Here is a 17259-nt window from a genome sequence, read left to right on the forward strand (position 1 = left end):
ACTGTGATGGAGATAGTGAATGTTATATTGTCTTTATTATTTTAAACCTTTTATTGTGAATGAGATTGAAATCTTTGCCATCTTACTAAAAGACAGAGAGTGTGCTCGATGCAGTAGTACATTCTGTCAGAAGACAGAAAACCAGATTCTTTACTGACAATACTGGAAATTCTGACCATGGTCGGCCTGGTGGTAACCACCTATTCTGACCCCCTCACGGTCAGAAGCAGACTTAGGCCATAACTCAGCTCGGTTCTAGAAGGAATTCTGATCATCTTTGGATTAGCTGGTGCTCTGGCTCAAGATTTCAGTCACTTATAGAGCTTTGTATTTAGAAATAGAAGCTGATTTTATTTTGAACATTTATGTAAATGAAACTCTTGGGTGCCAAAACATCTTTCTTAAAATAGGTAGAAACTAACAAATAGGCATAGGCATATTTAGTACAGCTAAGCCCAGGAGCTGGATGCATCATTAATGTATTTTTCTTCCCCTTTGGAAAGATCCTTTTTCACTCAAAATAGGTGCCATTTTCTCAAGTAGAATCCTCATAGAACTCCCAGTGTTAGGTGTATTGTGCTCTTAGGCATTACTAGCATTACTAGCATTGTCATCAGTAAAGCAGTAGATGAAAGGCAGCTGACAGAAGGACAGATTGAAATAGGGCTTGCTCTTTTTTTTTTAAGATTTTATTTTTCCTTTTTCTCCCCAAAGCCCCTGGGTACACAGTTGCATATTTTTAGCTGTGGGTCCCTCCAGCTGTGGCATGCAGGATGCCGCCCCAGCATGGCCCAATGAGCTGTTCCGTGTCTGTGCCCAGGATCCGAACCAGTGAAACCCTGGGCCACCAAAGCAGAGCTTGCGAACTCAACCACTCGGCCACGGGGCCGGCCCCAGTGCTTGCTCTTTTCTCATTTAACCCATTTTGTTTCTAAGAGAGGCGGATCTTGGCAAATATAGCAGTGACACTTCAGTTTACCTAGTTGTTGTATCTTCTGTCCCATTTAGATGCACAGAGCTGTAGAGTTGCTTTTTCTTAATCTGTAATACAAGAAGCCCACACTTAAATGTCATAGTGAGATTTTTGGGCCTTTGGGGTGGGAGCATCAAGAGCAATCTAGGGACTTGCCTTGGGCTCCTAAAAACCCAGGGTTACTGGTTCATGCAGACTTGATCAGGTTCTCGGGGGTCATTTCATACTAAACTCACAAGAGATCAAGTTATAACTTAGGATGCCAATTTGTTAGTTTACTCTGGGAATTGTGCTATTTTAGGAATTAGAGGATGCTCTATTTACTAGCCTCTACACACACCTTTTGGGTATGAAGGCTCTGAAAACTGCCTTAATGATCCCTGAAGTGCATTGGTGATGATAGAACCAGAGCCACTGGAATTAATCATCTTCAAGGAACTTTCTTCTATTTTATGAAAAATAAGCAATTCCTGGATTGTTTGTTCTTTCTTCTTGAGAGCATTGGCGCTTTCTTACCATGCTTTACCATGACCCTCCTCAATTAAAAAAAATTTTTTTATCGTTGTATAAAATTTGAACTGTGAAAAAGTATAAAATGAAAAATAATTGTGTTCTCCACCTCCAGACTAGTCCTCTTAAAGGTAACCACTATTAACGGTTTCTTTCCCAAAATTATTTATGTATATATTATCACATATGGACTTAAAACATATTATGCAAATAAGGTTATACTATAGCCCTTGATTTTTTTACTTTGTATCTTGGAGTCCTTTCTGTGCCAGCATATCCAGCTCTACCCATTCTAGTTAGTGAATGCATAGAATACATCACTATAGCACAATTTCTTTAGTAATTCTACTAATGGATATTTAAATTATTTTTATTTTTTGTCTTTCCACACATTCTTTAATAAATGCCCCTGTACGCACATATCTTGATATTTTGTGAGTATATACATAAGGTAAATTTCTAGCAGTAGACATGTTAAGTGAAAGAGTATGTGTGTTGTCAATTTTGCTAGACGTTGTCTCTAATATCCCTCCAAAGAGGCTGAACCATTTTATGCTCCATCAGCAGTGGATGAGGGTGCCTGTTTCCCCACTCCCCTGCCAAATGTGTATAGTCACAATCTTAGTAATTTCTACCAATCTGAAAATATCTCAGTTATTTTAACATGCATTTCTTTAATTATGGTTGAGGTTGAAGCATCTTTGAAATTATTAATCGGTCTTTTCCTTTGTAGCTTTCTAGGTAATTTTCGCTTTTAAATACATCATATAGATTACTATTCTTCTCTTCTATTTTTACTTCTTTTCAGACACTACACCTGGGCTACATAATTATTTCAGTTACAATTTTCTGGAATTCTGTTCCCTTTCTGATAATATAGTATAACAATATAACAAATGGATTTTTACTTCCCATTAAATATGTGTGGATATTTTCTGAATGATCTCATAAGACAGAGAGCATCTCTTACTATGAATCAGTTCTGCAGATGAATAAGCTCATTCACTTTGAAGTAATGCTTACTGTCTGCAGATGACTTTTTATTTTACCTTAACTCTTATCTCCAAATTCCAAAGGCACCAGTTACAGCCCCTATGAATGTCTTGAAACATGTGGGGGAATTCTTTTGTTGCCTTATCCCTTGGGGTTGAATTTAGTGTGTAGTAGAGACTTAATGAATGTTTATAGGGTTTGTGATTAAACTTGATAAACAAGAAAAGTGAAAGAAATTCTTTGAGGAAATAGTCTTTTTTACTATTTTTCTTTCCCTTTATTCCCCTCTGAATTAAAATGAAAATGTTTCTTCTCTTTTTCTTTGTGACACTAACGAGGTTAATTTCTTTCCAGCAAAGGTCGGTGACCTTGCGGCAGGTGCCTATAAGAAAGTCAAAGCACAGCTGCCGCTGACGTTGAGAAGTATGTCACTGTACCTGTCCAATAAAGATACTGAGTTCATCTTATTTAAACCTGTCAGGGTGAGTATTGTGGCAGTTTATCTGAATGTTGGCCAGTCTCTTCAAGTGTTCTTGCCTTGTCTACCATTTCCCTCGTCCTATAGACATTTTTAAATGTTGGTATACTATTCTAGTGAAGTTGATAATCACTGTGATCCTTGAAAGGTTAACAAACCCTGCATCTGTCTGATGATATCTTTTTCCCCCTCCTACTTATGTTATGTCCTACTAACATAAGTTCTTTATGTTGCCTTTGGCACTAAGGTAATTTCTACCTAAAAGTGAAAGTTAGTAAATAAATAAATAAAACATCAGACTGTCACACTGAATTTGGCCCAACACTTGAGAGAGCAGCATTTCAGGAATTATGCCCTATTTTACTGGTGAGTAGTGGAAATAAATGGCTCGCAATGGCCACCAAGGGATTAAATGTCACAGCAAATTTAGTACTCATAAACTTCCAGCTCTGTGTTGAGCTCACATTTTTACCCAAGTACATTTTATGTGTCTGGGAACTTTATTATCTTTTGTGTAAGAAATTGCTACTGAAGACTCATATTATTCTCTGGGGGACAGAGCTTGCTAGAGTTTAGTTTCTCCAGGAAGTATCACTTGATAAGTGTTAGTCAGGTTGTGCTAGCATGTGAAATATTAAGTGTAAATTCACTGTCTTTGGTAATCCCGTGAAGGATATAGTTCCTCCACTCGTTTTGGTAAATATGGTTATGATTTAACGTTCTTAGCGTTTCATGTTTAAGACAACTGCGTATGTTTTCAGTGACTCATTTAATGTGATTGCTCTTCTTTCTAAGAATAACATTCAACAAGTCTTTCAGAAGTTCCATGTTTTGTTAAAGGAAGAGTTCAGCCCTGAAGATACCCAGATCATTGCTTGTCCTTCTATGGAACAGGTAATCCATGGTCTGAAGGTCCTTGTCAGTTTTATAACCTCTCAGTTATTTTGAGTAGATAATGTCTTTGAGTAAGTTTGTTTTTAGTTTTAATCTTAAAAATTGTACATTACTTTATGAGTTCAAACTGTGCATTGCTCTCTCATATTTTTGGTGATGACTTTAGAATTTTCAATTGCTTTTTAATCCTTTCTGATATTGAAGTTGTTGTGTTTAAGGAGAATGAAATGTTTGTGAAAGATTCAGATAGTGGTATTTATGTTGCTGAATAAATTTGTTTGCAATTGCAAGGTAAGAGGTAAAAAGCATTTCACATTTCAAATGAAAGAAATGAAAGTTATTTTAGGGATTAGAATAGATGTTAGAGATGTTTATATTTTCTCCCTTCTTCCCAAATTAAAAAAAATTGAATATAGAGCTCAGTCTGTGTTTACTATCATTCGTTTATTCAATTTTGTCAGCAGGTTTTTATCAAGTACCTATTATGTGTTAAGAGTAGGCTCGTGCTATGGAGGATATTTTATTTCTGTTTTGAAATTTAGCATAGTTTAAGAGTTTAGTGTATGGTAAGGACTAGAGAATTTGGGGGAGAGTGGTAAGGCTGCTGAGAGCCTGATTGGAGCGAGTGGAGGCTGGCAGGAGAGAGACTAGAGGCAGTGAGTGTGAGTAAGTCTTCTGGGCACTTTTGTTATGTGGAGAGAGCAAAGATGGGGTGGTAGCTGGAAGAGAAATGGGATCATTTTTTAATTGAGATATAATTCATATACTGTAAAACTCACCCTTTTAAGGTAGACAGTTTAGTGGTTTTTAGTATATTCGCTGACTTGTGCAACCATCACCACTGTCTAATTTCCAGAACATTGTTATCCCCCCTGCCTCTGGAAAGAAACCCCTTACCCGTTAGCATATTCCCTGTTCTCTTCTCTTCTACTAATCTACTAGTCTGCTCTTCTACTAAACTACACTTCTACTAACCTACTTCTACTAATCTACTCTTCTGCTAATCTACTTTTTGTCTCAATAGATTTGCTCATTCTGGACTTTCATTAAATGAAATCATGTAATACATGACCTGTTATGACTAGCTTCTTCCTTTTAGCATAATGTTTTCAAGGCTCATCCACGTTGTAGCATGAATCAGAACTTCATTCTTTTTCATGGCTGTATATATTCCTTTCTATGGATATATGGGTCATATTTTAAGAAGGAATCTCTGTAGTTCTAGGGTTGTTCAGTCAATACTTTTTTATGTCACTTGAAGTAATTATATTCTGTGAGCTTTTCCCCCTCATTTTGATTTAATTTTTTTTAAATTATGTAAAATATTTGCATGGTTCCCAAGTCAGAATCACAGAACAAGGTAAATTTGGAGCAATCTTGCTTCCCTTTCCAGGTCCCTCCAGGCTTTTTCCTCTTTCCTCCTATAAGGAGCTATTTTTTATTTGTTATTGGATTTTTAAAGATGGGGAAAAATGCATGTTTGTATGTTCATGGGGAAGATCCAAAGAGAGGGAAAAATTGATGCTGGAAAATTGTCACGAGTAGAGAGGGGCGTGGAGTCTCAGGAGCAGTTGTCAGGACCTGGGGTGTTCAGCTGTGTAAAAGGAGAGAAGGCTGAGCGTTCGGGCCCACCTGTGAGGAGGTAGCAGATGTGAGGGGAGCTCCTGGAAGCTCTTGGCTGCCTGCTTCCCATTTGTGAGTGAAACAGGAAGCAGGGTCGTCACTGAGAGTGAGGAGTTGCTGAAATCTGAGGAGGGAGGCTCAGCTGAGTTCAGGGGTCATGAATCTAGGAGAGACCATTCAACATAGTTGTCTACTTTTCTCCCCAGTCATAGTCAGTTGCCTGAATGCAGATGTCGAGTAGCTGGAGATTTGTATTTCATTAGGGCTGTGGTTTTGCCAGGAGGGTACAAGGTCGAGGGGGATGAGGGCCAGAGCGCTAAATGTTTAAACAAGGGAGTGATTGTAATGATTGCCATGGAACTTAAGCAGATGAGGAGCATGAGGACAGGAGGGAGCTAAGGGAAGAGAGTGAAAAGGTAGGAGGATTGTGGATTATGGGTCCTGGGGGAGTCAAAGGATCCTTGGAATTGGAGTATGAGAGGAAAGATAAGCTGGGAAGATAGGTTACGGCGATCAAAGAGTGAGATGCTTGAAAATGAGATCATGGAGGGGTTGCAGTTAGAGGGGAAGATAAGGCCTAAGATACGTCCCATGGAATGAGTAGCTGATGTAGGGTGAAAGATGAGATCATTGGAAGAAAGGAGCCACAGAACTGAGCGACCTACACACTGGAAAGGTTATCTATCTGGATGTTGAAATCATCAAGAATTCCTACAGGAGTAGTTTTAGAAAAGAGTGATAGTGCTCTGAGATTTGTAAGGAATTCAGGGCAGGGTGATGGCCAAGGGGTTGTAGATGGTTGCAAGGAGGAGTAAAGCATGGCAGGGTCTGATACCAAGAAAACCAAAGCTGAGGGGAGGTGCTGGAGGAGGGAGGAAGAATGGTCTAGAAATGACAGTGGGGAACAAAGAGGACTCTGATCCACCTCCAGGTCCAGTGGTCCCAGGCATGTGGAAGAGAAACACCCATCACTTGAGAAGGCTTCAGGGGAAGCTCGTCCTTGGTGGGGAGCTGGGATTCAGTTACGGGTAGGAAGGTTCAGAGAACTGGCTGAGAGTGAGAAGGAACTTTGCTGATGACTGACTGTAGGTCCAGTGGGGGCACGGTGGAAGGGCTTCAGGAGTTCAGAGGGGTGGATGATGAGGTTGGAAAAGAGCCTTGTGGGTAATAGAGACCAGGCCGGAGGAATGACTTGGGAGGCCTGGGCTTCCCGCAGTGGGTGACCTAAACATGGGTAGAGGTATGAGAAGAGCAGTTCTGATGGAGGGAAGTCGGGTGGGTCTTGCTAAGAACACGCAGAGTTCCTGGGCTCCCGCTTGACTCCTCCCAGTGAGATGAATGTTTCAGTGTGTGTGTATAAATGTCTGTAACTTAAAGTTTTACAGCAGTCACCTGCATTATGTGCAACTCAGTTGTTTTGCTTTGCTTGTCTTCCCCCATTCTATTGATGAACCACTAAATTATTGTCATGATGTACCAATGGGTTGCAACCTACAGTTGGAAAAACACTAAAAGAGACCATCATCCTCTCTGTGCCTTGACCATCTTTCCAAGCTGGTGACATTTTCTAGATGATAATCGTAGCTGATGTTACTGACTGCTGACTAAGTCACTTGGCCAAAGGTTCACAGAGTAGGAACCAGAATCTGTATTCTGATTCTATTGATTGTTCCTAGAGGGACCCTCTGGTTTGCTGTCACTTTCTCTCCCATTTTAAATTTCCTTGGAAATTGGATGCTTGTGACTCATTTTCTTAAGATCCAATATATGGCAGTACAATTTTTTTGTAACTTTATTTTGTTATAATTTCAAACTTAGAGGAAATAATGTGAGAATGGTAATAAGGAACTTGATCCAGTTTTTTACAGTTTGCCCCATTTGCTGTATCATTATTGCTTTCTCCCTTTCCGCTCCCTCCCCACCCCTCTTTTAAGTCATTTGAGAGGAATTTGGGAGACACTGTACTCCTTTACTTGGAAATAGTTCAGTGAATTTCCTAAGAACAAGGAATTCTCTTACCCTCCCCCCACACAGGGATCAAAGCGGGAAATGTCACAGTGATGCTATTATCTAATCCACAGTCCATATCACATTTCTTCAGTTGTGTCACGTGTCATATCTCGTTAGTTTCTTTAACCTGGCGCAGTTCTGCAGCCTGTTTGGCTTTCTTGACCTAGCCAGGCCGGGCAGGAAAACACAGAGGTGATTTTGTGTCCCTTCACTGGAAGTACACATTTTTAAGAGATTAGGGAGCGATTGTTTTTATCACCAAAACAGCTTGTACCGTATAGAAGGGGTCACTGCCAGGGCTGTTTAACTGCAAGTCTCTCTAGGGCCTGGGTGACAGATACACGGTGTGCAGGCTGCCATTCCTCCACTGTCCCAGTGACGGATTTCTCCACTGGCTCTGTGTCACTGCCCTTTACAGAGTGGGCAGGGCACTCCTGGGGTCACTCGGAGTTAGTGTGTGAGCCGAAAGTCACTTGCCATACCTGTTCTTGTGCATTTAAAAGAGTCATTTAAAGAATTCAGCTTACACACAACTCTTCTGAAACTGCACTCTGCATCAAAAAAGGGCAAAATTAATTATTTAGATCTTCTCTCCCTTGTCGGAGTTGGTATGTAGTTTTTTGTCATCTCATTGGATTCTAAATGAGTTGAGTGCCTGGATTCGGTGCTGTAGGGTCACTCCCCACAGGCTCCCCAAAGCTCAGTGCCCAGTGGCTGCTTCAGAAATCAGGCCAGCAGTGCGGCTGCAGTAGATACTTCACAACCATGTTTATTGGTCTCTTAAAAATCTCAGACTTCTCTCATTCTGTTTTTGAGGATCTAAACAACGATTTGAGTGTGTTATTCCACAGTAGAACTAACATAGCCTTTCACTTTACTTTTCAGCTGAACTTCCTACTGTCGGTTTCTAAATAACCAGGCCGGGCAGGCTGTGTGTGTAAATGGTGTGTCCAGTAGGAGCGTCGTGAATCTTGCAGCTTGCAGGACACAGAGGAGTTGTATGAGAATGTCCCCAAGAACCCACAGGCGTGCTGCCCGGAGCTGACTGCAGAAGGAAATATAAGCAAAATGTTAAAAGATCGGTGTTTCCCTTTTAAAAACATCAAAATGCCAAAGATTAAACTACGAGAGGGGATAACTGCGTCATTTCAATGATCACAGGAAGTGTAGGCTGTTTAGACGTAGCTGTGGTGGGCACGCAGGGAAGTGGTTCTTAGCCAGAGATGTGCAATGAAAATAGGTTGCAATAAGTAGTGCAAAGAAGAACTTTACGGAAATATAGCTAATTAGAAAGCTTCTAAGAGAAAGGTTTGTTAAAGCGTGAAACACTGCAACACTTAACCACTGAGCATTCCAGTGGCTATTTTTTTACTTCCAGAAATGTTATTTCTACACTCTATTTAATGTAATATTTCTCCTATCACTTTGAAGTTTAGTTTGGAGTAGATTGGATGCTTCTGAGAGCACATTCTGCTTTCTTGGGAATTCAGGGTGTTATCTTTCTGTGTGTTTGATGTGAGGTCGTTTCAAGATGCAAGGACCTGTGTAAGGTCCCAGCATCTGCACGCCTTGAATTGCTTAGGTGCAGAACGTTCGAAAGCAGGGAGCTGCAGCCTCCTCAGAATAGAGGATGTGTGTGCAGTATCTTTAATGGGAATCTTCCTGGTACAATAGTCAGTGTTTGTGAGTGGGAAGTACCAATTAAGGTGACTGAAATCTGGCACATAAAGGAGACAAGAAAACCTGATGAATAGTGTGGCTCATGCTTGAAGGTTGGGGTTAGCAGCCTTCTGTAGACTGCCTTCGGTTTTAGTAGTTCTTTGAAAAGTGAACGCTTTCGTGTCCTGTATATTCAGTGGCGGTGCTGTGTACCAGTCTCGTGGCTCTGCAGCCCTGCTACAGAAGAATACATTTTACCAACAAGACAAGAATGAGGAAGACTGCCCACCCCTACAGTCTGCCACACTGCATCGGGGATCATGAAATGAATTATGCGCCTCCGTGAGCTTTCCTACAAATACCTATTTCCTGAGTGGATTGGTTTTGCCTCTGATGTTATAGTAAATGTAGCCTGCTTTTTGGTTCAAAAGGAATTTTGAGTTATTTAAACACTAGTCTAGAGATGGAACACTGACGAGGGTTCTGGAATATAGCCAGCAGACGTCATTCTTCTCGACCATAGCAGCATTTCTCATCCCCTTACAGCAGACCCCCGCATTGTAGACAGGTTACAGACCCTGAGGTCTGTCATTGTAAACAGGTCACTTGTCTTTCAACTCAGTTTAAATTGGTGATAGATGTTGCTTGATAGAGCTTAATACTCTATATTTTGGGAAAGTATAAGGTAAAGAGGGTCCATATTCATTTTTTGACATGAAATGAATGAATTAGGAAGACTATATTTACTTCCGTTTACTATTTTAAATACATGTTTAATGAAACAAACTGTAAAATATCCAGTTTTGTGTATTATATGTACATTTGATTTTTTAATAGCCTTTCCAAAGAAATGAGGGCATGATTATTGTACAGTACTGTGACTGATCTCATTTAATGTACAGAGCAGAGTGTGTTCTTAAGGATAAAAATATTTGGCGGCACCCATTCCTGTGTCTTGAATCCTTTATTTCTGAAGCACTCAAACACCTTACAAAGTGCTGAGTAGGTGACGGTGACCCAACTTGTTTCCTGAATGAGTCTTTGTTTAAATCTGTACAGTTTCAAGTGTTTACTTATACAAAGAGTGTACATACTTTCAAATAATTAAAAAAATAATTAACTTAAAATGCTTTATATTATTTGGCTAGAAATTGCTGTTTTTAATAAATGTGAATTTTTTAAAAAATAAAGATTTTTGCTTCCTACTTTGTCCTCATGTGTCTGTGTGTGGATTCTTGTTCTTTCAAAGTTTTTATTGCAGTTTTTATTGAGATAATGTGTAAATTCTCATGCAGTTGTAAGAAATAATACAGAGAGATCCCGTGTGTCTTTGTCCACTTCCCCCCAGTGGTAACATTTTGCAAAACTCCAACCCAGTATCACAAGCAAGAGATTGACACTGACACATGCCACCAGTCTTACTCCCATTCCCCCCGTTTTACTTGCACTTTATGGATTCTTTTGGTAAGATAATAGTTGTGGAAAGACATTTTGAAGCATCTTAATGCCTCATTAGTTGAAAGATAATTTAATTTTTCGTTTGCAAAATTGCTAATTTCCTGAGTACTGTTAGCAAAAATAGTTGTGTTGAAATTTAGTATTATTGAAGTAGCAGTAAAAACAGATTTGTATTTTTCTCTGGCTTAACCTTATATCTTTGAATTCTTTTCTGCTATTTTCTTACATGTAAGAAAGAAATAGTCAACCTTCGTTTTTAAAGAGGGGCCATTAAGGGAACCTGGGGACATTGATGAGAGAAATGTTACTTCTCAGAAAAGGGGAACTTCGTCGCTTCCTCTCTGGAGTACTTTTCTCCTGGAGGGGATTCTTCCACTGGTTTGTCCAGCTTCTCTTCCTCAGCACCCAGTCCTGGCCAAGAGGAAGCCGCTGCAGGAAACCTGGTACAGCGGCATCCATGAAATAGTCATCCGGTGAACAGACGTGTTTCCTTTTGAAAATAAAGGTGTTTTTAAATCATTTTTTCTGATTATAAAAATATATCCACTATTAGACATTTCTGAAGTGTTTGAATTTTAGCACACAATGTGCAAATCTGTCATAAATCCACCCTGAAAGGTAAACTGCTATTAAATGTTTGGCATAGAGTTCCAGATTATTTTTCTATGTATATTCTAAAATAAATTTTTCTTACAAGATTGGGTTCTTTTACACATTTTTAATAAAATCAAGTGTGTTTTAATTATCATTGTATACACATACATTAAACTATTTAAAAGTAAGTTGCAGACATCATGACATTTTACCCCTAAATGTTTGAGCGTCCATCACCAAAGAATAAGGACAGTCTCCTCCATGACCTTAAAACCATTATCACACCTAAAAAGGAAAAAATCAGTAATATTGAATATGTAGTCCATGTTTCATTTTCCCCCAAAATGTCTCATAGCTTTTTCTTATCCAGGTTCATAAATTTTACTGGTTGTTACATGTGTTTAGTCTCTTTTAATTTAGACCACTCCTCTTATGGTTTTGTTGGCTTGTTTTCATGACATGATTTTTTAAAGAGTGTAGGCCAGTTATCTGATGGAATAAACCGTAGTCTGATGTGCCTTGGTTTCCTCATTAACTTCAGAATATCCAACAATTGCAGGATACATTCTTTTCAGGTACGTGGAACATGCCCAAATAAACATACACTGGGCCATAAAACTACCAAAATGAAAAGACCCGAACGTGATTTACAGCAGCGGTTCTCAACAAGGGATGACCTTCCTCCAGCCCACCAGGGGACGTTTGGCAACGTCTGAGGACAGTTTTGGTTGTGACTGGTGTATGTGGGGTATTACTGGCTTTTAGTTGACAGAGGCCGGGGATGCTGCTACAAATCCTACAGTGCACAGGGAAGCCTCCCGCCTCCCACAACAAGCAGTTATTTGGCCCCAAATGTCAGTAGCGCAGAGGTTGGGCACCCCTGCCATATGCCTGAGCCACCCGCCATCCCAGCTCTTGCTGTTCCCCTTACGTGGCTTGGTTGTCTTCATACCGACACACGATATATTTTGCTTGTTTGATTTTTGTCTGTTTCCCTTCAACCCAGATTGTAAGCTGCATGGGGGGCGGAGCTTTGTTTCGTTTCCTGCTGTATACCCAGCGCTCAGAATAGCACCTGCAGTAGGTGCTCAGTATTTGTTGAATGAACGAAAGAATCCACTCGTTTTGCCCAGGTCACGTAGCCTTCCATACCTGCCGTCACTCCCAAGTCTGGCCTGTTCTCTGTCTTACGTAACTCTTTATTTCCTCCCCTCCACTGGGTTTCCAGTGCCGTTGCCTTGGGTCAAGGCCCTCGTTTTCAATACTACTTGTTTAGAATGTTGAAATATCTTTATCAGAAGAGTCCAGTCTTACTAGCACCTTCCCTCCCCTTTGTTCCAGAATATAAAATTTTAAACTGCTGATGGCACACAGGGCTGTCTCAGTCAGGCCCCTGTGTGTCTGTCCAGCCTCATCTCCTCACTACTCATCCTCTATATGTACCAGGGTCCTTGAGTGCAAGCAACAGAAGACATCCTTGTCTAACTTGAGCAGGAAAGGGTTTTTTTGGAAGGAAATGGGGGACTTGAGAGACAGACCAGAGGCTGGAGGACCAGAGGGATGACAGGAAGCATCACCGATGCATTTTTTTTCAAAGTGGAAAGAGTTGGTCCAGACTCCACGGCTGTGGCAGGAGCCTGGATCGGGCATCACCACAGCTGTTTTCATCTCGGCCAAGCTCACTCCCTGTGGGGCATGTGCGTGCATGTGCGTGATTTTCCATGTTTCAACTGAGAGCTGGAGCAAGGAGGAGGGCAATCTCTCACTCTGCCAGTTACTGATTTAGTGCCTCTTAGCTCCAAATTCACCCCTTTTTAAGCCCTGCTTTAAGATTCTGGAGCTGGACCATGAGAACATTTCTTCTCTGCCAGCTGGTGCAGTGTTAGGCTTTGTAGGGTGCTGGAGGTACACTGCAAGGCCCAGGGGAAGGGAGTCTCTGTTTCTGATGAGTCCGTTTTTCCTTCTACACTGCGGCCATCAGCCAGTGAATTTTCTTGGCATCCCAGCGGGAAGCTCCTTGTGGACCAGCTTCTGCACCCTAGCAGCCACTTCCTGTGCCCCAGCTCCCCACACCCACAGTGAACTTCCCCACCAGTCGGGGGCTTACACTCACATCCGCCCGGTGTGGCGGGAATCCTAGCCTTGGTGCCAGAGGGAGGGTGCTCTTCCAAGTTCTTAGTTCCCTCCTTGGGTATTCTTTAAAAACAGGGGAGGGAGAAGGAGAGAGAGAGAGAGAGACAGAGAGCACGGGCAAGGGAGGGAGAAGGGGGGAGGGAGGGTGGGAGGAGTCGGAGAAAGAGCTGTCTTTGCTGTTCTGGTTTTTCTTAGAGTTCTCTTTTAGTTCCCTTTCAGTATTAACTTGTTAATAATTTATATTAACATTTCCCTGGTCAAATTACTGGTGTGGTTTCTGTGTTCTGGCTGGTCCCCGACTGATACAACCTTTCTTAGTTTTCGCAGTGGGAGGCAGGGCACTGCTGCCCACTCATAAATACTCACAGGGGGATTTCCTCCACGAAGGAACGGGGGCTGGAGGTTGGACAGCCAAAAAAACATGCTTGTCCAACAGGTCTCCAAATGCCACAGCCTTATCTGTCTGCGCATGATGCGTGCTCTCTCCACATCTCTGCACAGACTGTCGCCTTTCCTGGGGACTCCCAGTGTGCACCCCAACCCCACCCCTCTTTATCCTATAGCTCAGCTCAAAATCCACCTCCTCAGAGAGGCTTTCTGTGACTCCCTGCCTTGGCTGACTCTTCTCCTTTGCTTCTACTGTGCTCCTCCATGAAGCAACAATTTCACTGTTTTGCCGTTACTTGCTTTTCTGATCCCCACTCTGTAATCCCCCTGAGAACAGACAACCTGTCCTGTTCTCTTTGGACCATCAGCACATGCTGGGGACTCAGTGTATGTGTTGTGTGGCCTAATTAATTAGTAACTAATTTCTGTGTGCACTGGACGAGTGCCTTCTGGATACCTTGGGGCATCCACCGATTGTTCCCCATCAGGAAACCCTTGCGTGTAACCATGCAGGTTAGTACTGATAACAGCCCAACTTAGTTCATTTTCCTTTCTAGGAGAAGTGCCTTTTCCTGCCAAGTCATTGAAGTTCAATAAAATGATGATGAGTCAGAGAATTTGTCCCCTCCGGCAGGTGAGGTCCCAGGAAGGGCTGCGGGTGTGAGGCAGAGAAGTTATGGGTTGAATTGTCTCCCCGAAATTCTTATGTCGAGGTGCTAACCCTGCTAGGGCCTCAGACTGTGACCTTATTTGGAAATAGGGTTGTTGCAGATGTAATTTGTTAAGATGAGGCCATACTGGAGTTGGTGGGCCCCTAATTCAATATAACTGGTGTCCATATAAAAAGGGGAGGTTTGACACAGAGACACGCATACAGGGAGAACACCATGTAAAGCCTAACGTTATGCTGCTACAAGCCAGGGAACTACCAGAAGCTGCAAGAGGGACCTGGAGCACATCCTTCCTTAGCACCTTCAGAGGGAAGCCCTTGATCTTGGACTTCTAGCTTCCAGAACTGTGAGACAATAAACTTCTGTTGCTTTAGCCTCCCAGTCTGTGGACCTTTGTTACAGCAGCCCTGGGAAACTCACATAGGAGTGTGGGAGCTGGATTTTTATAGTTCCTGGCCATCTGGTTAGCTATTTCCATTACTTCTGTCACAGTCTGTGCGGTGATTCACTTTTCCTTAGGAAAACAGTCCCTGAGTGCTGTGGTACTCTGTGCAGACGTCGATAACACTGGCACAGAGCAGCAGTTACAAGAGAAGCTGGACATCCATATTTCTAGATGAAACCTGTTGTCTTTTAAATGTCGGAAACAAAATATTTTAAAACAAGGGGCTGACCAAATAAAATGCCTCTGCAAGGCCACCTGATGTCAACCTTTGCGTTAATGGAATCCTGTTTTCAGGTTTTGTGAAAGGAGGAAGACGTAGGAGAGGAACTGGCAGGATAATAATTGAAGGGCCCGCATCCGTTAAGCACGGTGCGAGCGCTTTACTGACGCTTTCTCCTTTAGTCCTCACATAGTAAGTGAGGTGTGTTCTGAGACTGTCCTCCTACTATAGGTGAGGAAACTGAGTCACAGAGGGGCTCACTACCTCGTCCAAGGTCCCACAGCTAGGTGGTGCCAAGACCTCAGCCCACAGCTGGCTGGTCCCAGAGCACACGCGCCTTCAGTTCCACAGCAGACTGCCTCCTATTCTAGTGGGAGAAACTTCAGGGCTGGCTCTGGGACATGGCCACAAGCCTGGGAAGACTCGTTTGTTGCCGAGATGGACACAGGAGGTTCTGTCTCTAGTGCCTGGTAAGGAAAGGGGCTCCACGCACACTGAGCAGAGTGCAGAACCAACAAGGCATGCCGCAGCTCTGAGGCTACCTGTGAGGGCCTGCTCCTCCAGAGGTCCTCTGTGTCAATCACAGCTCGTAACCTGGCAACAGAGTAACTGTTGTTCTAGCTGGTGACGCTATTCCCCAACAAGGTGTGGCAATCACATAGTGGAGGCAACTGTGTAATGCTCGCCACTGCCAGCTGTACTTGAGCTCCCCTCAGCTGCTCAGCTGTTGTGGTTTGGGGTGATGCCAAGACTTTGGTGAACCCAGGGTGAGCTCAACAGGAGAGCAGGGCCACGAAGGTGGGGCTCGGGTGTGACTGCTCACAGCAGGGAATGGCTAATTGCTAGGCTGAGTGGGAAGAAGCTGTTTCCTACACTGTCTTGGCTTAGGTTGCAGCTGAGGTCATCCTGGGACATTTGTGGTGTCCCAGGGATATATGATAGGCACACTGTTGGGGGCTGCCCAGCTCCTGAGTCTCTCTTTTCTAGAAACTACTGCCCTTCCCCATGAGCAGGCATCAATTAGGAGCTATGTTTACAAGACATCATGGCCCCCTCCCTTACTACACTGGACTGCACCAAGGGCGGCCTCCTGCTCAAGCCCGGCCTATCAGAGACCATTGGGATTTTTGGAGAGAGAACAGGGGACACAGAGCCACATGAACTGAGATGCATAGGAAACATGTCTTCAGAACAAGATGAGTGTCACAAAGATGAGAACGAAAATCCTCTGGGCTTCTGAAGGCCTCCCACGCTCCAGTCCTTTCTGAGACCAGCTGCCTCTTCCATCCAGACTATGCAGTTCGCATTTTGCTTTACCTACTTGAGTTGCTGACTGTTACCAGTGATCAAAGGGGTTCCCGCTAGTGGAGTGGGTTTAGGGTGGGTCCTTCAGGGCTTCCGGCCGGTTCCTGGTTGGGGACCTGCTGCAGGCTGGTGTGGGTTTGTTGTCTGGGTCTCTCTGCCCTGGCAGGGGAGGGGGAGAGGGAATCAGTGATGAGGTCAGGGCTAGTGAGAGCCTCCCAGCTTACTATTTCTAGACCCACCTTACAGATGAGGAACCAGACACAAAGCTATTGGCCCAAGGCCACACAGCCAACAACTGGTGGAGCTGGGCTCTGAGACAATGTGTGTCCTGCGTCAACCCAAGGACAGGGAGGCCGCAAAAGCGCTCCTGCATTCAAGTGACCAGCAGAAGCCAGCAGGGCAGGTGTCGACATGTATTGCCTACTGAAACGACTTGCTTCTCATGCTGTCAGGTCAGGGCTGATGATTAAGTTTTTTTGTGCCCAGCCACAGCTTCTGTCAGCCTCCCCAAAACATTTTTTTTTCCTTCAAACCAAGGAACTGTGACAGGTCCCAAGTTACAAACCAGCTCTCAAAAGACAAAAGCAGGGCCCTAGGCGGTTTCCTTCAAGCTCCTGATGACTCCACCTTCCTGAGACAGTCTGCAGATGCTGGAGAAGCCCCAGGACAATCTGGTGCCTGAGACGTAAGATGTCTTCCTCAGACTCTTGTGCTCCTCTAGCAAGGTCTTGGTGGCCTCTATGAAGTCTTCCAAATCAGAAACGGTCAGGAAATTCAGGATCTTACTCATTTTTCTCAGAAGGATCCGGATCTTCTGAGCCGTTGAACCGAACTCCATCTCCAGGATTTCTTTCTTCCTCATTTCACTCAGGAACTCCGGGCTTATGAACTGTGGGAATTCATCAA

At 43.1% G+C, this 17259-nt stretch overlaps 2 protein-coding genes across 5 annotated transcripts in view; one reads left to right on the forward strand and one right to left on the reverse strand.

The window, feature by feature from the left end:
* COG3 (component of oligomeric golgi complex 3) overlaps positions 1-10345 on the forward strand; it is a 68884-nt gene extending 58539 nt beyond the window's left edge. The window contains exons 21-23 of the mRNA XM_046664463.1: positions 2831-2958; positions 3750-3848; positions 8367-10345. Coding sequence (XP_046520419.1) covers positions 2831-2958; positions 3750-3848; positions 8367-8396 — 257 coding nt within the window. The 3' untranslated portion in view covers positions 8397-10345. The remainder of the gene's footprint in view (positions 1-2830; positions 2959-3749; positions 3849-8366) is intronic.
* Positions 10346-16696: 6351 nt separating this feature from the next.
* ERICH6B (glutamate rich 6B) overlaps positions 16697-17259 on the reverse strand; it is a 64989-nt gene continuing 64426 nt past the window's right edge. For all 4 annotated transcript variants that reach the window (XM_046665162.1, XM_046665164.1, XM_046665163.1 and 1 more), the window contains one exon: positions 16697-17242. In XM_046665162.1, coding sequence (XP_046521118.1) covers positions 16946-17242 — 297 coding nt within the window. In that variant the 3' untranslated portion in view covers positions 16697-16945. The remainder of the gene's footprint in view (positions 17243-17259) is intronic.

The sequence above is a fragment of the Equus quagga genome, chromosome 6, assembly GCF_021613505.1.
Source record: "Equus quagga isolate Etosha38 chromosome 6, UCLA_HA_Equagga_1.0, whole genome shotgun sequence".
NCBI lineage: Eukaryota > Metazoa > Chordata > Mammalia > Perissodactyla > Equidae > Equus > Equus quagga.